This window comes from Neopelma chrysocephalum, unplaced genomic scaffold, assembly GCF_003984885.1.
Source record: "Neopelma chrysocephalum unplaced genomic scaffold, ASM398488v2 Primary Assembly neopelma1_61c, whole genome shotgun sequence".
Taxonomy (NCBI): Eukaryota; Metazoa; Chordata; class Aves; order Passeriformes; family Pipridae; genus Neopelma; species Neopelma chrysocephalum.
In genome coordinates this window covers 702,350-724,982 of record NW_020897718.1, presented here as the reverse complement: position 1 = coordinate 724,982, position 22,633 = coordinate 702,350, and the positions used below count along the sequence as shown (strand labels likewise).

The window sequence follows — 22,633 nt, the reverse complement described above, 5'->3', positions numbered from 1 at the left end:
GTGCCAGGTTGAATGAAGGGGAGGATCTAGATGGGGTAGGCCCCTCCTCCCGACTCCAGTGTGTTGGAGTGGAGCGGGATCCTTTCTCTGGGTAGTTCGGCTCCACTGCACGCTTCTGCCCAAGCTTAGCACACTGATGGTGTGGCTGTAATAGCCGTGAACAGGGACTGCTTTCATCCCTTCTGCCCTCTGCACTGATTTTCCATGAAGACAGTGAATGCTGCTGCCCAGAGGATGTCCCTGCCAGCCCCAGGTCTGCCAGCTGCTGCAGCTCATACTGACACAGATCTACTACCCTTCTCTCCAAGGAAAGTTTTCCCTTACTGTCCTTCCTCCCAAGGACAGGTTTCTTTCTTAGTCTGGAAACTCTCCCAGCTTCCTCAGCACACTTTCTCAGGCCCGAAGCCATTCCCAGTCCCTCACATTTCTTTTCTGTTTTTCTTCTGCTTGGGCAGGGGGATCTTTCAGTTGCATGCTTGGTTTTGACCCCTTGCAGGTGACCTTCCCCTTGGCCTTCTGGCACGGAGCTTCTGGGGAAAAGGGGAGAATTCTGGTCTTGTGCTGCTCCCCTAGTCTCTCCCAGTGAGCGCAAGCGGTTGGGACTCAGCACCCGCTTGGTAATCTCATCCAGGAATTTGGAGAACTGCAGTTTTTCCTCTGTGATCTTCTCCCTGCGCTTGACAGAGTCAGCGGCACTGCTGCTGCTGTGCTCCAGGGAGCGCTTCTCCCTAGGGCTGAGGCAGAGCTGAGGATCACTGTACTTGCGTGAGCCGTGGCCACGGCAAAGTGTCTCTACTGAGCAGGACTTGCATAAGCTCTCAGGACATGAGCCTGTCATGTTGGTCTGCTTCAGGATCCCTTTGAGAGGCAGGTGTGTAGATGAGACACGAAACTTCCTCGGAGTCAGGACTTCAGGAGGCTCTTTAAATATAAGTGAGCGTTCCAGGCTTCTGCTCTTGAAAGAGCAAGTGGGATGGTGTCTTTCATCTCCAGACACCAGCACTGTCTCCATGCTACGGCTCACAAATTTGCTGCGGTGCCCACGACTGCGGTTTGGGCACCGCTTCCCGCTTCGCTGCCCCATCTTCCCACTACGTGGAAGTGCTGGCGAGACAGTCTGGCTCTTGATGTTCAACTCTGCTCTGCACCCTGCCACTTCCTTCTCACTGCTGGACTCCAGGGACCACGATGAGGAGAAGTTCAGGTTGCAAACCTCAAACCCCTCTGCCTGCTCGAGCTGGCCTGCCTCGGTGTAACTAAACCCTGTTTGCTGGTGCAGTGGTGTTAAGCCCTTTGTCACCCGGCAAGTTGTTACCTGACTCTGCTCAGCCAAGATCACTCCGTCCTGGTCGTCACGAATGATGGGTACCTCATGGCGGATTTCGCGATGCTGCGGGGGCGCCTTGCGGTAAGGCTTCTTTGACGGAGCTGTGCTCGACATCCTCCCACCTGTGTGGCTCTGAAAGCGGGTTACCTACCAACAGCAGAAAGTGCACAGAAGAGAGAGTCACAGGTGCTCCATCGAGCCCTATGAGTGACCCAGCAGGAATTCAGCTCCCCTGGAGTCCCAGAGCACGTCCCCATGCAGAGTGCTAATAGAGCAGGGAAAGGATGTAGCCACAAGCCTTGAGCAGCTGCTGCAGGAGAGGGAGCAAAGTAAGAGGTAGCTGTGTCCTTCTCCCAGCCAGTGAGAGCAGAGGGCTGGCACATCCTCTCCCCCCCTCTACACACGCTCACTCACGTAGTTTGTGTGTGTCCGGATTATATATAGCAAATGAGAACAGATCTCACAGCAGCATATTGATTAGGCTCTTTAGGAAAGGCCTTTTTCAATATGGAAACTGCAAGCCTCACAGGCAGCAGTGACAGCTGGAGCAGGAGTTATTGATCATGTCCTGTCACTGTCAGCAAGGACTATGTGGGAGGAGACTTCAGCCATTAAAGAGCCCAAACCCAGAACTTTTTGGTTTACACTGGAGTCCCAGTGCAGCAGACCATAGGAGACTTGTCAGAAAGAGGTACCACAGAACTGCTCACTCTGTCAGAAAAGACAAAGACAACCCCCAAGTCAGAGGTGGCATCAAATTAGGGAACAATGTCACTGATGTTAGTTCCTAAGGCCAGATTTTGCAACACAGAACCATAGAATGGCCTGGGTTGGAAGGGACCACAAAAATCATCTTCTTCCAACCCCTTGCCATGGGCAGGGAACCTGCCACTAGACCAAGTTACTCAGAGGCACATCAGCCTGGCCTTGAATACCTCCAGGGATGGGGAGTCCACAACCTTTCTAGGCAACCTGTTCCAGTGCCTCACCACCCTTAGAGTGCATAAGTGTGTAGTATATAGACATGCAGTAGTACCACTAGTGGGAAGATTAATCCCTTTACCCCAGCCGTGCTGGGCAGGATTCTTCCACCACAGGAGCAGTACAAGAGCAAAAAATAGGGTAGATGAAAAGCAGCTATCTTGAACACATGGAAGAAACACCTTTCTTTCCACTTTTTTGGGTCTGCAGTGGTGGGCAGGAAGACTTCCCTACAAGCAGTCAGAATTTCAACTACCCTATTGTACACAAGAAGTCTCGGAGATGTCAAGTAGATGCTGTAGAGCCTTTCCTTGATGACAACATATGCCATCATTCATAGTTGCCCGATATTTGGAGTAAATGCCCAATTCTCATTCCCCTTTCCCCTGCAGGATCCTAACACTGATAAAGCCTAGCATCTCTGCAATCCTCAGCACCTGACCTGCAGCACTTCAAAGTGCAGGACTCGCATCAACTCATATCACACTCTCTCCCCTCTTCTATAAGCAGGGCCATGCAACTCCCAGTCACATACCTGGAGTCAGTGGATACCACTGGGCCAGTGACCTATCAGACTTCACTTGTGTTTTAGACAGTGGGGTTTTACATGTTAAGAGTCTAAATGGAGCCCCAAGAATTCTCTCCAATTCTTAACCACTCTCACCTAGCTGCATCTTGTTGACACTTAGACTGAGTCCCCTGAGAGGACTGGCAAGTGTGAGGTGGCTGCACCAAGCACAGATTGGCTCCAAGCCACTTCACAGTGTCCTTCACCCTGCCATAAATACAAGCTAACAAAAGTTTCTCACACCTTTCCACAAACACAACTTCCTAGGACTAACCTGTAAATCTCCCCCATAAAAATGCTGGAAAACTTCCCCTTGCTGCAGTTATTCCCTCGAGGTCCCTTCTCCTGAACAGGCTCAGTTTTGGTGCCATTGAAAGGGAAAAGTAGAACAGCAGAAGTGCATCACAGAAAGGAGGGCTTTACTGCAGTCTCTTTCATGTCAGTGGCAGAGTGGTGGCCACAGAGCTACACTCTTGCAGCTGGCTCCCAGAGTAACCCAATTTTCTTCTTGTACTGATGGGTACCTGTCGTGGTTTAGTATTAGTTTAGTATTAAGTCTCTAATACTTAAGAAAAATCACATCCAGCATATTGAATCACATTTCACTGCATCCCCAAGCAAAACAGATAGTCTGATTTGCTGGGAAGACATTTCTTTCTAAGAGAAATGCTGAAAACCTGACTAGAAGCAGGTTTGTAAGCATCCCACCATCAAAGAGGTGAACTAGGGAACCCTTCTGTCAATTCCTTACAGGCTAGGGACAGCAGATGTGCATGGAAATATCCCAAGCTGAAATCACAATAATTTCTCTAGTTCTTAAGGACGTGAGCACTTACCAGCCTGGGCTCAAATTTGAAGCCGCATGAAGCAGGGATACTCACTCAGATGCCCTGAAGAAGAGAAACAAATAGCTTAGCATCCACCACAAAAAAAACTTTGAAATATATAAGGAATAGGGAATATTTATAACCAAGGACAACTAGATGGCCACCTCACTCCAGGTACCTGCCCAAACCCACATCAGATCTTCTGAAAGTAAAGAAAATGAACTTAGAATAGTTGGCCACATAGCCCAGCAAGAGCTGGAAAGGCACCTGGCAAGGATATGTTCAAGGCACTCAGGCAACTGGGACCACACAGACTCAAAATTCATGAAGCAATAGCTTCAAGGAAACTTGGTTCCAGGAAGGACTAACCAAATCTCCTATAGAATGGGACCCCCTCCCAGCTAATCTTCCCCACCACTGCAGAGGGATGCTAACTGTGAAGCCTTCAGTACAGAAGTTTGGTAACGCTAACAATTACCTCACTCATCCTTTTAAGTCAGTGCTTCCCACTCACAAATGAGCTGGCAATTATTACACTCTTGTTTAAGCCAAAACATTACATCCTCATGCCTACAGCTGCGATAACCCACACCTTCACTAGAGGAAGGCAAGCTACCCTCTGACTTCCATCAAGCATATCAATCTCTACCTTGCTGCTAATAGGCTTCTGTAAAATCTTATCCAGGCCACCAGGGACACAATACAAGTTCAGAAACAACCTTCTTCTCTGTTCAAAGCCCCTGCTTTGGGTATATGTACTGGTTTTGGGTACTGTACTGGTTTTGTGGGGGATAGAGTTATTTTTCTTCCTAGTAGCTAGAACAGTGCTTTGCTTTGGATTTGGGATGAGAACAATGTTGATAACACACTGATGTTTTAGATGTTGCTAAGCAGTGTTTACAGTAAGGAAAGGATTTCTCAGCTTCTCACACCACCCTACCAGCAAGTAGGCTGCAAGGCACAAGAAGGTGGGAGGGGACACAGCCAGGACAGCTGACCCCCACTGTCCAAAGGGATATTCCATAGCATATGGTGTCAGCATACTGAGCATATGCTCAGTATATAAACAAGAGGAAAAGCTGGCAAGGGCCACTGCTTGGGAACTGGTTGGGCATTGGTCAGCAGGTGGTGAGCAATTGCATTGTGCATCCCTTGTTTTGAATACTCTAATTCTTTCATTATTATCCCTTTCTTTTCTGTCCTATTAAACTGTCTGTATCTCAACCCACAAGTTTTACTTTTTCCCCCGTTCTCTCCACATTCCACTGAGGGATGAGCAGTGAGTGAACAGTTGTGAGGTGCTTAGTTGCCAGCTGGAATCAAACCACGACAGGTACCCACCAATACAAGAAGAGAACTGGGTTAATCTAGGAGCCAGCTGCAAGAATGTAGCTCTGTGGCCACCACTCTGCCACTGACATGAAAGAGATTGCAGTGAAGTCCTCCTTTCCGTGATGCACTTCTGCTGTGCTACTTTTCTCATGTCGATGGGACCAAGCCCTGGGAGGCGGGACAGGAGCGCAGGGTGTAGAGCAGTTGTACACACACAGGGAAAGTCAGATCGAAGGTGAATGGAACAGGCAGGCAACCAGGACCACGCAAACTCAAGCTTTGCCAAAACAAACTGAAGAGGTGCCCAAGTGCTGGCCCTGTCCCAACAAGCTATCTGGCCCCTTTCCTTACTATAATGCTAGAGTTAGGTCTCAACTAGCACAGGGGAAAACAGCTTCACAACAGCATAACTGCTCTGTGGGGCAAACTGTAAAGTATGGGGGGAAAAAGGGAGAGGGAGAACGTGAACCTCCAGGAAGGACCGGGCCAGCATAGTTTCAATCTGCTTTTCCACCAACTCCCAGCAGCACTGAGGCATAACCACCAGCCACATGGGCTGGCAGACAAACAGAGGCTTCCAGGAACAGCTGCACCCATGTTTCCATTGCAGCTGTGCTCAGAACAAACACACCAAAGGCCTCCCTGTCTCTCAGCACACAGTTCCTCAGGCTAAAACAGGACTGTCCTGGTTCCTACCCCAGAGGCAGCAACTATGCTACCTGCTATCTCATCCCCACTTATGTGGAAAAGATAACTGGATTTGAAACCTACCCTCATGATCTGAGAATTTCCAAAGACTTAAAAACTCACAGTGCCTCCAGGCAACTTTCCCTCAAACAAGGACTTACAGATGCGAAGTGACGACGTGTCCAAACATTTCTGGTCGCTTGCCTCCAAGTCAGCTTTCCCCTGTTAGCATCCAGCAGCATCTGGCCAACAGCTCCTGAAACATGAGAAAGGAAACTTGGTGTCAGTCACCTATAGCACAAAACATGAAAACAACCAGACATGCGCAGAGCAACCCACAGCCAGGTGCCAGGGCACGAGTCAACAGCAAACTGCTGCACCATCAGGCTACTATTTAATGCCAGGTCCCTCCACAGTAAAAGCCCCATATCTTCACTGTATCCCAGAAAGGAAAAGTCTTCTAGCCATCTCTCCACTGAGCAGGATACCTGTGCAGACCAGTAACTGACCTTGGAAAGGCAGATGTTTTTTCTAGATGGCTCCAGGGGTCCCTGCTTTCCCACCTGCATTCCCATCCAACACCAAGAATCACACCTGTCATTCTGCTCCAATCACTCTGCCACACCAATCTAATTTTGTTCTGCAGATATCCCTGCACTGAACAGCACAGTAAAGACCTCCTTGCCTACAATACCTGAGCATCCCCTGCTACCACAGAGAGAGAATCCTGGAGTGGTTCAATTCACCACACCTCTGTTCAGAGTGGAGCAGATATTCTGTGCAGAACAGATGGACCTTGTGCTCCAAAGCAGAAATGGATATAGGTAATATCCATAAATAGAAGAAGGCACCAATTCTGCTCATCAAACTATCCACAAGCCTCTCTCTGAAGGAGCTTGCTGTCAAGTCCACATTATGACTACCCTGCAGAAGCTCAGTTTTAGCCTGGAGCTACAGCAGGAGGCAGCTCTTCAGCTATTCTAATTAGCACTGTAATACAAGATGAAATTCAACCTCCTGGTTCCTTTTATCTGTCTTTTCCACCTCTCATCAGTAATGCTCCTTAGCATTTACAGTCCTCTTCCTAGCAGTCTATTGCCTGCAGTAGCTCCAATTCTACTCTTCTAGCTTACCCACTACTTCCCTACTGTAGTTCCAGTCTGATTTCTAAGCTCACTGGCAGTTACAGCTTCACTGGAATGGCTCATTGAGGGCTACAAGGCTTACAATGACCAGCATGAACATTAGTCACGTCTTCCAGGCAGACACACATGAACACACTAAGGGTCAGAAAATTGCAGTGTAAACTTAACATTTTGCTTTGTTAATGCAAAGAGCTAAGGATTCCTCCACCCCCTCACAAAAACACGCACAGCCTCTTTCCTCTTCACAATGATGGAGTGTAGTGACAGTGTGTCCTCGTTTCAGCTGGGATAAAGTTAATTTTCTTCCTGATAGCTGGTACAGTGCTGCATTTCAGATTTGGGATGAGAATAATGTTGATAACATACTGATGTTTTAGTTGCTACTAAGCAGTGCTTACACTAACTCAAGGACTTTTCAGTCTCTCACACTCTGCCAGTGAGGAGGAACACAAAAAGCTGTCAGGACAGCTGACCTGAACTAGCCAAAGGAATATTCCATACCATATGGCGTCATGCTCAGAACATAAACTGGGAGGAGTTGGCTGGGAGGGGCTGATCGCTGCTCAGGGACAGGCTGGGTGGGCATTGGTCAGCGGGTGGTGAGCAATTGCATTGTGTATCACTTGTTCTTCTTGGGTTTTAGTCCTTCCTCCCTCTCTCCATTACAATTAATACTATATTTTCCTTTTTTTCAATTATTAAACTGTTCTAATCTCAACCTACAAGTTTTACTTTTTTCCAGTTCTCCTCCCCATCCCACTGGGAGCGGGGGGAGAGTGACCAAGCAGCTGTATGGTACTTAGTTGCCAGCTGGGATTAAACCACAACACAGCGGCAGAGTGCAGCTGCAGAGGCAGCATAAAAGCTTGACTCCAGTTGTTTCTACCAGAAAGCATCCCTCAGTGTAAAATCCACTTGCAGAGTACTATGTTCTCTGTGTGATCTGAGAATGGAAAAACCTTTACCACACACCAGAAAGAGATGTCATCTAGCACAGAATTGCTTGAGACAGTTCTGTGGGCCCTGTACAGAATAAGCAGCCACTTGGCATGCATACAAAACCACAACACTACCCATGAGCATCATTTTGTCTCCAGTAACAAGAAAGAGTTTCACAGCAGAGGAAAAAAGGTCCAAAAAGGAATGCTTTGGACAAAAAGGGAAAGAACAAGAAAAAAAAAGGCAACATTTTCAGGCACCTACTGTCTTCCTGATATTTGGCAAATCCCTTGAAGCCTGAGGTAGCTAATACTTAGCTTTGGTTTTAGGATGCACACAGCTTCTGCCTGGTTGCTGTTGCAGCAGCTGTGAACATTCTCTGCAAAGAGGCAGAGGACTTGCAGGGTTTTCCTCAGCATCACCTTCTCTTCTGTTGCCTTTTCTGACCTTATAAGCAGCAGCCTCACTTCCTCAACAGAAATGTGATGATTATGGTCCAGAGAATGTTCCTTATTTCAGGTACTGTATCATCTTTCCAGCCTTTTCCTCTTACAAGCAGCATTTCTTTAACTTTGCTTTTTATTCAGATGGGTAAACTTGTATGATTGAGAAAATACATTTCATAACACAGTTGCATTTGTTTCTAATGCAACACTACAGAAAGATTCTGTAGTGGCTATCACAGTCAGTGTACTCCAAAAACCTGCAAGTGCAATACCCATAAGTAAAAAAACCCAAATGTCCTGTGCCACATATCTGATCACCAGAATTAACCCAGAATTTTCACACTCAGTGGGCCAACCTATACCCTGCATGCATATCCAATACAGGATACCGGCACAGCCTGCTTTAGGAGACAACAATGTCTCCTCACCAGCATCAGGAGAAGCGAAGCAAGAGAGACTTGTCCAGCTATCTTCCTGTGCTTATGGATAAAGGCAACCTTAGCTTTCACAAGTCTCAAGCCAGACTTTTTGAGAAGCTACTGCAGTAAGCCTGACCAAGACAACTAATCCATGAGATGGATGATGCAATAACTGCACCAAGGGATGTCTCTCCAGGACAGAAAAGCAAGCTATGTGAAGTTAAAAAAAGCACCTGTAGATTGCTGGTGCCGAGTGCAATGGGAAAGGACTGTAAGGTTATCAAAGGGTACTTTAACATCTAAAAAGAGACATCTTTTCATTCAGAGAAGGCATCGCAAAAGAATGTTCAGATCCATTTGGCTGCTGGCTTCTTTGAAGCTCATTTTAAAAGAAAAGGATGACAGCTCCTACTGCAGAGACTCACATCACAGTTCTGCTTGTATGTTAATGCTCACGATTCAGATCTGAGTAATAGCATTATAGTGACTCTTGGATTAAAATTGAGTTTCAGAAGGATTATTGCTCATTCCTGCTTTTCCATACCAATTAACCTTGACTGTTAGGCAGAAACCTCTGTTGCCTGCATGGGAACAATTCCAAGAGCTAACAGGAAAAAGGGATCAGGCTAGCTATTGAACAACAGTCCATGTAACAAGCTCTACTTAACACCTAACATTTCCAAAGAAAATGAAATCCCTAGACTCCACTTGTACATAGTTCTTGTTGAATGGAAATACCACAGGACATATCATGTATCTGTCATATCCATTGCACCATCCAGAATTCTCTTAAAAGTTATCGGAATCACACTTTTCTTACAGTCCTGTCCCCTCCTTCCACAATCCAAAGATCTCAGTCCCCCTAATTCAACTGCACTCCATACCCTTAACTATGCATTTTATTATCTACTCTTTGCTAAGGTAAGAGTAGCTTAGCTTTTCTAACCCTTTTATAAAAGCCAGGACAGGTCAACTTTGCCCAAGAAACACTAACATTGCTAACACATAACTGGAATAGAATGCAACAGCTGATTAACATCTGAACAGGAACAGGGCAGGAAGCAAAGGACCCGAATTCAATCCCCAGAAGGAATGTTAATGGAGAATAAAAATACCCCGGGGAGATTTTGACCAGGAAATGAACACTAGCTTTCTCACTAGCTTTCTAATGCATATAAAAGCATAGAAACATCTTTAGGGGCTACACCTGAAATTGTACAAGAACCAGCTCAGCAAAAGGTCATTTACCAAGTTACCTTCAGCAGGGACAGCTACATTGAGGGCTAATGACAACTTCTCATTCAGAAATGCTGACGCACCAGAAGCTTGTTTAGTTTGTTCAGTGATCCTGTTAGCTTGATCTCTTTAGTTTGTTCAGTGATCCTTTCAACTTCACAAGGTAGTTTAGGCTACAAACTTTCAGAGTCTCTTCATCTTTGTGCTCTGGGTTTTATCTCCTTCCCCACTCTATCTTCGTAACTGTGTTCTTTCTTTTAAGATCTTCCATGGGAAGAATTCTGGAGTATATTGCTCAGATATTTAAAGAAAAAGTGAATCTTGATGCCCTAACAACATGTATCTGGCAAAAAGCTGATAGATCACATGAGGTAAATTTGGGAGTCATGGCCTAAAACTTTCTCAAACACAAACAAGGGAATGGCTACAAGTAAACGTTTGAAGAAAAGTGAAAGAGATAGATTTCTGTAGAAAATCAACATGCAGGAATTCCCTTCCCAGACCTCTGTCATCTCATGCGCTGTGCAGGAGAGGAAGAAAAGGGGAAAAATCATACATTACCTTCCTAGAGCATAAAATCAAAAGGCATTTAATAAGGACAAGATAAAAACAGCTTGAATTTTTCAACCACTGAGAGGCAGACTCCCCTCTAAGTACTCTCTAAGTCTCACACAACTCCCAGCAATTAATATCACCACTCCTCTTGTTTCAGCCTTTGGTTCAGAAGTTCTGGGAAAACTACAGTCTCCAGCTCTTCAGTGCCAGGGGCTGAATGTCACCGAGTTGTCCCTCTAGCAGAGACATAGTAATGCCAGAGAACACTCCATTACTGGAGCATTCAACTATATACTTCCCTCAATCTGCTCTCTAAAACATCCCCTCTGTCCACAAGTCTCAGAGATGCACAGATGGCTAACACACTATGCAGTATCTACACAGCAGGACAGTGGAGCAGAGCATATTATTTGCATTATTTACAGAGGACAGATGGACAAGTTTCTGCAGTGACCTAGCCTACAGAGCATCTGCAATGTTGAGAAGGCATTAAGTCCAGCCCTGATGCTTGCAGGTGCTGACAAAAGCAAACGTAAAAAAATAAACCAGCTGTTTACAGCAGCCAGCTTTATGCTGAAATGTTATCACTACAACCACTCTTGCAGAGTAATTCATGTGCCAGTTTTGTTCCCATAGAGCCTTTACCCGTAAGCAGAAAACACAAGATGTATTGACTAGATTTATCCTTTTCAACAAGAAAGAGAACTGACATCTGTGGTACTCCTTCCTCTACCATAAGTTTTGTATGGATGTAAGTCACCATATAGAGCAGGCAGCACAAACTGGGGGGAGACAAAAATCAGTGAACAGAATCAAAATTCGGTAAAATTTATTTCAAGCTCTGCTTAGCTGTAGAAAAGTCCAGCTCAAACTTGCTCAGTCATCTGAATCTTTTGGAACATGAAAAATTTGTGAAAGTTTTAAGATGTTGCTTTTGCTGTCTAAACAGCACACTAACCAAGTCTGCAGGCACTTTTATTGGCCAGCCGAGGAGGAAACTGAAAATAACATCTCAGGGGTCTCACATCTGTTCTAGACAGGAAAAAGCCTAATTTGCAAGGAGGAGTGATTCTACTTCAGTCAAACACTTATGGATAAGAATGACCAAGTTGTACAAATGTTCACAATGATCAGTTTGCCCATCCTCCACCAACATGGACCACAACGGGCTCTTTCATTCCATGATCACATGGCTGCAGCCAAACATGACAGACTGTTCAGCAAGTAATAAAAAGGATCAGCTTTTTCCCCAAGGTCTTGTCTACATATACATTGTACTAAATTAAATTGACTTAGAAAATAACATAAAACAGTATAACGCTCCTGGGCAAATGTTCTTAATTCAATTTAAGAGCACTTTACATTGAAACAAGTTAAATAGATAGATACAAGACACAAACTAAATTAAGGATGCCTAAAAAAAAAAAAAAAAAAAAATACAAGAATGCTGCACTAATATAATCACAGCTGTTTCTAATCTGATTAAGTTAAATCAGTACAACTTCCCTGCAATGGTAAAATCCTTACCGATATTGAAATTAACCCTTTTTTGCCCCTTTCTACTTCCAAAGCATGTTTTTCTGGATTTTGTGTTTAGTTTTCCTTCAAAAAAACCCACAAAAAAACCAAAACCACAACAGTGTGACACCTCTCTCTCAGAATCAAAATAAGCTAACTACACCTCACAAGGTATATTAAGGTACATAAATGTCAATACCTTTAGTGTCTTGAAAGTTTTATTAATCCTATGCCAAATAAACATCGTAACAGTGTTCAGACCAGCATAACATAATATTTTCTCTACTTTCCCCAAGCAAGATAGGAAGAGTGATCACAAATACTTGTGCTGTACCCTGCTTTCCATACACCCACACAGCTTCTGCTTGCTGATGTCCAACATACCTGGAGCAGTTCCGGGAAGACAATGTTCCCCACTTGCTCATTCCTAAGGGTATGGCTCACCATCAGTTTATCTGAGCAAACTGGAATGTGGGGTTAGAGCACAGTTATCTAACTGCCCCCAGGCATGGTCTTACTACTGACCCTCTTCCACCAAAAAATGAAGTTCACTTGCTAACTGTGGGGTAAGCACATACACAGACCAAGTCTGGGATCACAGACCTAACATGCTATAAATCCACACTAAAATCACCGCTCATCTCCTCAGTTCCTACAGCATTTCCCCAGGAAACGTACTTGTCAAAATTAAATTTCAACAATTCTAAAATTACTAGTGTTTTTTCCATTCCTTATTCAAAACTATTTGAAAACTTCCTCCTGAATATCAAGACTAGATTTGTCTTCATTCTTTTGGTACTCTTTCATCTCTACCTGCTTTTTCAGTCTGGTCTCTTTGAGCTTACCACAGTCTTCCTCACATCCCTGCCAGCAATGCAATCATCATCCTCTCCTCAGGGCCACCTTCTACTGCTGCCTCTGAGCTACCATGTACAGAACTAACTTCCACTTCAGTACAAGTTTTCCATGTTCAGCACAGAAGGACAATAGCAAGAGTCCTTTCAGAGCCCACTGCAGGGAACTAAATCCCTCGCTGGCCTTCAGAAACTAAATTGTGACACAACTCTGAACAATGTGGTGAGCTGTCATTTCTGTGGAGTACCATCAGCAGCCCTGAAATCAACCAGAGTTGTAAGTTGTTTTGTTTTTTTTTTTGAAAGAGCTGTTTTGAAACCCAATCACCTGGCAACATGGATTGTAGGTACACAGAAGAGTGGAATTGCTAGGGGAATCACACTTCCACGTTTTCTATTTTACAAGATTTAAACTTCAACTCTCAAAGGGCTGCAGGCACATTTTTGCAATAAACTCTTTGCTCTTGAGTCTCAGATTCACACTGGTAGCTTGTGCAATTATAAGGTTATGTGGCCCCACACCAATTCTAGGATTCATGCTCACCATAAATATATGCAATGAAGGAGGTAGGAACAATTTCCACTCCATAAGTAAACAAAATTGAGGCACTAGGAGAAAAAACCTCCAGCTTTGTGCACTGTTTTTGCATTAAGTTGCAAGTTAAAGAAAATCAGACTCAGCTGTCATAAGAAAGGAACTGTACAAAAATTCAGCAAGACATTTCTTGTACCTAAAGCAAGAGTGATCTGGGACAGAAAAGAGAAGGAAACTGCACATGAGCTGAACACCTACCTGACAGCAATTGAGTTGAATAGCCTGCAGTTCTTTATAAGTACAAATAAAGCAGCAACCCTGATCCAGTAGCAGAAGAACAATATTTGTACTATATTCAATTTTTTCTGCTGCTGGGGTTTAATCCCAGCAAGAATCGTTTTGGTGTAATTAGCTTTTCCCTAGCAGATGGTCAGATGTGAGAGGCAGAGAATGGTACAGGCTTAACTGTTGGGTGATTGTGCAGCTGCATCTGTAGCTGAACAGTAAAGCATGTACAGGGGTCCAGCTGTAGTTTGCACGACACAGTCCATCTCTGCCATCAGCCAAATGTCAGCTTCCTCTTTCTCCAGATTATATATCAGCCAGAGGCACTATCCAAAGGCAGGCAAACAACTAACATGCAGTTTCACCACCATCCCCTTTCTCAGACAAACCCCTCAAATCCTAATCAACTAGAAGTCCCTCTTTCTTTGGTGACAGAAGCACATTCAGAAGCATTGCCATGGAAACTTGAGCCATCCTCTGTGCTATTCATCAGAGAAGATCTAGCACAGAAACATTTTATGATCTCTATAGCACTGAATACAGACAGTAGTTGGTATAATGAAGTAAAATTAGAGACTCCAGCATAGTGTGAGGACAGCAGTGGCTCATTCTTCAACCAAGCTGCCTGAACCTTGCATCACCTGCAATAAGCAATAGCTTGTTATCAGCTGGCAGGGAAAAGCAGTGTAGCACTGAGAGAAGCAGAAGTGGTGTTAGAGGAATAAACCTATCCAGCCAGAGGGATAAAAGAGAAAGGGGGTCATCACAGTGTTTTCCCAAAGCTGATTACATCCTGCCCCTTTCCCTTCCCAGAGGTTACAAGTGGTTTTGCTACTGACTCCTTTACAAAGCAGGATTCCCACCAGGTACAGACACCTCCTCCTTAACCCAAGTCGCAGTTATTGCCTGCTGTGGAGACCACATTATTCCCCATTGCCTTCCGCTCAGCCCCTGCACCCAAGCACAACACAGGGTGTTAGATCTCCCACTCCTACACACTGGCAGTAGTCATCTCAACAGGATACAGTGGCAGAACAAGGAGATGGTTTTCAAAAACATGTCTCAACTCTGTAAACAACAGAGCAGCATGGCTCCTGAAGCAGCATGTAACGCTGCAGCATCTTCTCTCTTTTTTGTGGTGCGGCCCTATAGTTAATTTGCCTCAGTTTGCCTCCTTTGGGGTTTTTGTTGGGTTTTTTTAAGCTTTTTTTTTTTTAATGAGTCTCAGTCTTCAGCACCACTGACAGATTTTATTCTGACAGTTCAGTCACAGAACTGTAACATGGCTTAATCCAGCTTACGAATAACAAACAGATCCACCCATCCATCTTTCACTGATGATCTGTGTAAAGCACGCAACTGACTATGGCTCCTCTTTCCCTACTCACCTGGGCTCCAGTCGGTCCTTTAAATAGCAGGACCCAAGCCACAGCAGAAGGAACCCACACCTCCACCCCCTGCCCTACACAAGGAAGCTGCCTGTCATCAGCAGTCACGGGCTTGTCCTTCTGCACATGCTATATTGTACCTCCTAGGTTCACCTCCCTCCTTTGTTGGTGGGGGGGAAATAACCACAGGTGTCCCACTTGACACCAAGCTGGGTTTCTTCAGCTCTTCCCTCAGACCCAGCCTCTCTTGTGGCAGTCAGAGCTCTCATCAACTATATCCTTCCACATCTGTCATCATTGCTAGCACCAGTGCTGTTCTTCAGCTGGAGTTAGTAACTAGCACCAATTGTCTCAAGGGGCAACTGCAGCAAAGGCCCAGCACTTGAGTTTTACAACAAGGTCAGCCTGTCCAGAGTAGCTCTACGTCCCCTGCCTGGCATTGCTCTTGTAAAACCGAAATGCCTTCACTGCCGTTATCCTTTGGGATAGCATAAGCCCATTAATTAAATTAAGGTTAAGGAAAAACACTCCTTTTAAGCAACGCTAAAAAGACAAGCTCTTCCCTTGGGCTCCTTCCTGTAGACGCCCCCCTTAAGTAAACTCTATGCAGCTCTTCAGAGGGCAAGCTGGGAATGAGAGTCAAGCTGCAAGTGACATCACCTATCCTCAAAGGGGCTTGATAATCGACCCCAGATATCCTAAAGAAAGCAAGCCATCACATTCCAGGTACCTTTTCTTTTTTTTTTTTGTCAAGTGTCAGACTCAACAACCCAGTGCTAGCTCACTGCTCACCTAAGGGCAAAGACCATGGAGGAATGCCAGAGTATGGCCAGGCAGATGTTGCAAAGATAAGGTGTTTGCTCGGTACCCGACAGCAAGCTGTTCACTCATGCCTTCAGCTTCATGCTGCTGCACGAGCTCAGCTCTACAGAATCTGTGACTCTGGCCTAAGGAATGTCTTAACTGGACAACCACATCTGCTGCCGGCTCAAGGTGCCCCAGGATGAGAGCAATTGCCAATTTTACCGCACAGCCACAGCTGTGACTTCAGCTGCCTGTTCCACCAGGGGGAGATCTAGCTACTTGGGAGGGTTACAGCTCTAGCCAAAGGAACACATTGCCTGGAGAGAGATGTTAGAGACTGGACACAGGAGCAGAGGGATCTGGATTCCTACAGTGTCTTGAAGGCCAGCAGAGAAGCTAAAACAAGGAACTTTCTCTCCACAAGTGACTTTCCACAACACATTAAAACTCACTGACAGGATGGAAGAAGGCCAAGAATCACCCCTACTTCCTCCTTGGCCAATGTCACATCCATTTCATTTCGACTCCCTCACTCCTTTCCTGGCAACTGGAGGGTGACAGCAGAAGCAGTACGTAATCCTAAACAAGATGTCCGTCCATCTTTGCAGCCATGCCCATATCGTATGATAAAGCTGAAACGCCCAGTGATTACAATGATTATACACACTTAAATGTTCTATCAGTAATGTTCCACACAATCCATTTTTAGCCTTACTTATATTCTGCTACACCTCCTGTGGCTGCAGGGCATATTGTCCAGCTTGGAACTGCAGAACAGATGAAGGAAAATGAATATTCAGGCAACCCACGTTCTCATTAACATCCAAGCCCTAATAGTCAGATATGGAGTCAGTGGTAAGTAGTTCAAAATAAAATGCATAGTTTACATGAAATCAAAAGAGAAGAGAGCCTAATTTGAATAACTTCCAACTGTTTCACAGTGTTAAGAGTCTTGCAACAGGTAACATTCCCTTAATCACCTGTCATTGAGATTCTGCTTTGAAAAGTGATACGTCCTTCTGGAGAGAGGATGGCACGGACCAGTCTGGTAAGAGGAGCTCTGCAGTGACTCACACAGAGACTGTATCGACAGCTAAAAAGCAAAAACTAAGCTATAAAGCCAGAGACCTTCTGAGAGCCAATTCTTTCATTCATGCTACTGTCTAAGGACGGCAATAGGGAAGTCTTCTGCAGAAGACTCACTTTAATATGGAAATGACTGGCAGATTACAGAATTTCAGGCTACTAGACATTGCCAAAAGGGAATCTGCAAGTCCAAAAGATCCAAGCAAACAGGGTGATGAACAGCCCAGGGCTTATCCAGAACACAGAAGATGGTCTGCTGTTGTTTCCATAAGCCTTGCCTATGGGCTGCCCATACTGACACTGCCAAAAGGGATAACGTTTCCCTGTACCAGGCAGAGGAAAGACTTGTATAAAGAGGACAAGGATGCTTTGCATGATAGGGGCATAGAAAACTATAAGGCCATTTCTCGCACACACCATGTCAAAGATCTCAAAATAATGCATCTGCATCCTGATCTGTCATCCTTCACCAAGGTTCCTGTCCTCAGCTCTTGGGGTTCCAGCCAGAAAAAGAAAGATTTTCCAGAAGAAGCTGGAGCAGTTCAGCTGCAGCACAGAAGTATAAGAACATTTGCCCACTGACTGGGGGAAGCACTCCTGCCCGGGTAAAATCCCAGAGCCATTCCATCTCCAGGCAGTCATCTCATGCACAGTTTGTACTGAGCAGAGCTTGATGGCACAAGCCACTCAATCATCTACTGATTGTCAAGAGCACACAGGCTGCAGGGGGGATGAGCCAACCTTAATTGGCCTTATCGGTGTAAATTAAACCGTACAACACACCCAAGCAAACAGTCAGTTCCTTTGGAGGAGCAGGCATGAGTTATTTTGCTGCAGTTATAAAGGAAACATTGCTGCTAGGACATGCCCCTGGAGTGACTGTGCCGCTCAGCTCTCCCGCTGCATTCCTGGGGTTGTTTAGCATGGACTCAGCTCCAGCCTTTCCACAAGCAAGAAGTCTGAACCCTGAATGCCATCTGCAAACACAGCTAGACTCCACCTCCTGCATGCCTGCAGGCCACCAGGTGTGGCCAGGAATGGCACAAGCTACACACTAAACACACCTTTGATGTGGAGCTGAAAGCATGTAGCCACAGGGCACGAACAGCACGCCGCCCGCCGCCTTGCTGACTCCCACTGCAGGAATGTGGCTGCAACCACAGGCCAAGGAAGGCAAACACATTGCATTCCTCATCAGGCAGCAAAGGAAAACAAGTAGCAAGCCCACACACCCGCCCCTCTGACACCCGCAGCGCTCCCTCACCACACGTGCCTGCACGGCCACTGACAGGACCCCAACAACAGCCCCAGCCCCAAACTCATTTGTGAGAGAGTCCAAGTTCTCCAAACCACTTCTTGAGCCACGGGGCAAGAGAAACAGAGCCAGGCAGGAGAGTTCTCAATTGGGTATGCAAGCCACAGGGAGGAGAGTTGCCACCAGGACTGGAAAGTAGCCACAGTCCAGGACAGGAACAACTCTGTGCAGTAGCCTGGGAAGGGAATTTCCCTGACTTTTCCTATAAGGCAAGGGGCAAATGTAACACTGAGACGTGTTGAGCTGAGGGGGCAGAGCTGAATAAGAAGCTGACTTTGGTCATCAGAGGTGCTTGGAAGGATCCAGGTCTTTTTCTCTTCCATCCAGGAAACCATTCTACCTTAAGCAGCTTCTCTGAGATGCATGCATTTCCTCATTACCCCCAAAGTCCTTCTGTCAAAACTTGTGTCCACTGCCCACAGACACAGATCTGATCTTCACTGTACACTATTCTCCCCATACAGCACTGACACCTGGTCACTTGGGTGATTAAGAGAAGAAAAACTCAATGTACAAAAATCCAAGACGTTGGGTAACCTCTTGTCTCAGAACCTCACCATTTTAGAGTTGCAAACAGACTCTATGCTCTAGTCAGAAAAAAACACTACTCCTCCTTTATGCGGCACTCCTACAAACCCCAAAGCTTTCCAAAGAATTCACAGTTCCCAAATATGAAGTTACTCTGATTGGAAAAAGATGATGATGCCTCAGGAGGTGAAACTGTCAACAGAATTCTCAAGTCTGTATTGTGAACCCCCCACATTCTGAATCCGTACTTACTTTGTGCAATATAATTAAACACTATCCCACTCCTAAAACCTCTAAAAATCCATGGCCCAGTGCTAAGGGCCAACTCTGACACTGTGCTCTCTCAGCACCAAGCAGGAAAGCCAACACTCTCAGGAGCACTGCTGTGAGAATATTTCCAACTCGAATCTAGCAGATACAAAACAGTGTCAGGAAATTCAGAGAGCACCAATTAAGGGCTGACACACTGTAACCTCTGGGGAACCTGAAAGGGGAAAGGTCACTGTAGCCATAAACTCAAGAAACGTGCAGATGCATCTAGCAAGCTGCCAAAGCAGGGATGGTTTATAAGGCTGTGGCTCAGCTGCTCCACACCCCACATGTGCATTTCAAGGCCCTCACAGAGGGGAATGATATTAAGTAACAAGAACAGACCAGACTAGGTCCAGTGGACTTTCCCATGCCCCTTAAAATTCAGGGTCTCAGGCTACCTATTCCCTTCTAAGACAGTAAGGTAAGCTGCAGCAGTAGCTCCAGTACTTGGAAGAAAGAGGCATGAAAGACCAAATTTACCAATAGATTTATATCCAAAGATATAAATAGAAGCCTGGCAGGATTTACAAAAGCACCCAGACAGATTAGGTGTCTAAATCGCTGCACGCAGAAGAAAGGGCTTCTCCCCTTCCAACCACTCCATACCTCTCCAACCCAAGCCACCACAAGAAAACTCATTTCAGAGAGGACGGAAGCCCCTGTTGCTCTACATGTTGCCAAAGGCCATCCCTGTGCAATCCACTCGGATGGTGACGGCACCCAAACTCCCACAAGTCTCAACAGTGCAACCTGCAATGGCTGCAGCTCTCACAGAATGTAGGTCTGCCTGTTTCCCAGAATAGGAGCTGCCTCTTCAGCCTCTCCTTTCCCTTCCCCCACTACATCTTTACTTTTCATAGACTTAATACTGTTTCGAGGTACCCTCATCCTGCCACTGGTGGGCGGGTGAGTGGGGGAAAGGGGCCCTTTATAATTGTAGTGTTGCAATCTGCCAGCCCGGCCAGGCAGCCTGTTCCCGCCTGCACTGTATTAAATACCTTATAACTGATTACACCCCCATGGGGCATGATTAGCAGTCTTCAGAGAACAAAGTCTACTTTCATAAGAATAAGAACAGACACGTACTGCTAACCTACTACACAGCTGGGCAGGTGAGGAAACAGGGAAGAAAGGAGGGTGTGTGGGGGGGAAGAGTTAACTGTACTGCTAACTCTGTTCCTTCCTTCCCTCCCCTATCCCAGCTGTCTAAGTTGAGACTTCCACTGCCCTTAATACTGGTACCCTTCAGACCCACCCCACAAGATTCAGGTAATGTAAGCTCATAAACAAACTGCTGCCTGTGGAAGTCAGGCAAAGTCCTAACCTGGAGAGGTAAGGCCTTGAGGCAAGCAGTTTGAGCTTTGCTCCGAGTGACAGCAATTCCTTCACACCAGTTCCCAAGAAAAGTGAAGGGTGAATTCCAACTGCAGCAACAAAAACAAGAAGGAAGGAAAGCTTGAAATACGATCACATACCCACACCCCCCCTCTAACCTCTGTATACCTCTGGAAAGTCTAAGTAATAGCAAAACACCTAATTCAATCTGGAAGTTAACAGTTCCCCAGGTGATTATTTTTTCTTGTGGGGAGAGAGAAGGCAGCAAATAGGAGGAAAGCCCTCTCCATCTGAGATAGGTAACAGGGATCCCCAAACATGCACAGTCCATATGCATTGCCACAACAAAGAACCAATCCGATGGAAACTTAGCCAATCTGACATGAAATGACCTACAGCTCATTAGCAAAGTGCCTTTCCAAATCTCAAAATGCCCACACAAACAGCCACAAATATATTTGGTGCTATCTGGCCTCCATCTCCGCAAAGCACAAAGATTCAGACTGTACAGCCTTTCACCAAAAGCAGTAAGAAAAACGGAGGCAACTCCAATACTAAAACAAGTCGAGGACAAGCCCTTCCAGCTACTCTCCAAACCTACAAGAGAGAAGAGCAGAAAGCTCCAGAAAAATGGTCTTATTTGAGATGCCTGTGCAGCAGCTTCAACAAAAGTGTCCTAATTGTGTTGTTTTAGAAACAAATCACCTGCTTTACCCAGAGCCCGCCGGCCTTGCCTATGGCTCCATGGATGTTCATGATACCGTCTGGAAGCACTTGTGTTCAGCTAATGCCTCTAGAAGGGGGCACCTTGCTGACACATTCCACCCAGATTCTTACCCAACCCACCCAAGAAAGGATTTGTTAATGAGAAACCAACCTAGCTGAAAATGATCTACTTATATGTGCTTTACTCAGCAGCTGGTCCTTCAGCCAGCGCATAGGAGATCTCTGAACTGTACTGTTCAGTCTCATCTGTACAGCAAAATCTGCATATTCTCTTCATTACAGAAAGAATTGAAGACAACAACTTTAGGCTCTGATGTCCTCACCACTGATGTAAAGCATCAATACATTTAGAGTTACCAAACAGGCTGTGCTTTCAGGGTTTGGATAAATGGGAGCTTTCACCCTAAACACAAGTTAGTCATTAGAAACTCCAGGAGGTAGTTTAAATTATCGCAGCCAGCACAAAAATAGTTTTACTTTGGGAGTTGAAAGTTGCAAAGCTATAATAAATCCAAGTAGCACAGTAAAACTTCTTATAAAAGCTTAAAATTAGTCGTGAAGCCCCAGATGGCCTTGCATATAATTTGATTCTATCGTGGGCTAGCAAAAGGGAAACCATTCTTTACAATGTAAAAAAAAGACCCAAAAACTCTATCACCCTTCAGCTCCTAGGAGACAGAAGAGGTAGGCTTACATTTTGTGCCTATATATTTGTGTAAAATACATAGAAATAATAAATATATAACTAAAATTTAAAAACCACACAGCTAACAATGACTTGTTTAAACCCCACTGTGCTGGGCAGCTATCAATCATTTATCTGAGCTCTAACTGGAGCACTGCAATCCAAACCTCTCCCGCCTGCTGTACCCTCATGGATACCCTGCACCCACCCCCCACTCCCAGAGTAAATTGCCTTCCACCGCATGGAAGCACTCCTGCTATTCTGATACTGGCATTTGCCACCAGAGCAAGAGATCCTAATTTAGCCCCGCACGGGCCTTCTGCAAACTGCTAATCCCCTGTACACAGCTGTTTTTCAAATGTACGGGCATGAGCAAACCATAAACGATTTATGGCGCGTGGCAGGAAGACTCCTAGCTCTCTGCGTAGGCGGGGTTTTGGGACAAGATCATGCTTGGACTAATGTTTATATTGCAAGTTGTCAGTCAGGTAGTAAATCATCTCCAGAGCTGCACAGTAATACAGCTCTCCCCGTCCAGCTGGGGCCTCGATGACATTGAATTCCGTTATAGCCATTTCAGATACACCTGGATCCTGTTTGCAAAGGCATCATCTAATCAAGGAAAAATGGGTACACTTATAAAGTAGACTCTACCAAAATTCTGCAGCCCAGCAAGGGTGATTTGCTTTCAGGAATCAATCCAAACTGCTACGAGATATTTGCCAAAAACGACACTCCGTGCTAGTCCTAGAAGAAATTGGATTGAGTGCCTACACAGACATTTACTATCAGAGTGTATC

The 22,633-nt window shown here is 45.5% G+C and overlaps 1 protein-coding gene across 8 annotated transcripts in view; it reads right to left on the bottom strand.

Moving 5' to 3' along the window:
• TJAP1 (tight junction associated protein 1) overlaps positions 1-22,633 on the bottom strand; it is a 40,649-nt gene that overhangs the window by 11,461 nt on the left and 6,555 nt on the right. For 6 of the 8 annotated variants that reach the window (XM_027682079.1, XM_027682080.1, XM_027682078.1 and 3 more), the window contains 2 exons: positions 5,884-5,978; positions 1,316-1,474 (listed from right to left, as the gene is read on the bottom strand). In XM_027682079.1, the coding sequence (XP_027537880.1) occupies positions 1,316-1,474; positions 5,884-5,964 (240 nt within the window). In that variant the 5' untranslated portion in view covers positions 5,965-5,978. Of the gene's footprint in view, positions 1-1,315; positions 1,475-3,712; positions 3,767-5,883; positions 5,979-22,633 lie in introns of those variants that run through there. The other 2 variants (XM_027682085.1, XM_027682086.1) reach the window with 2 other exon arrangements.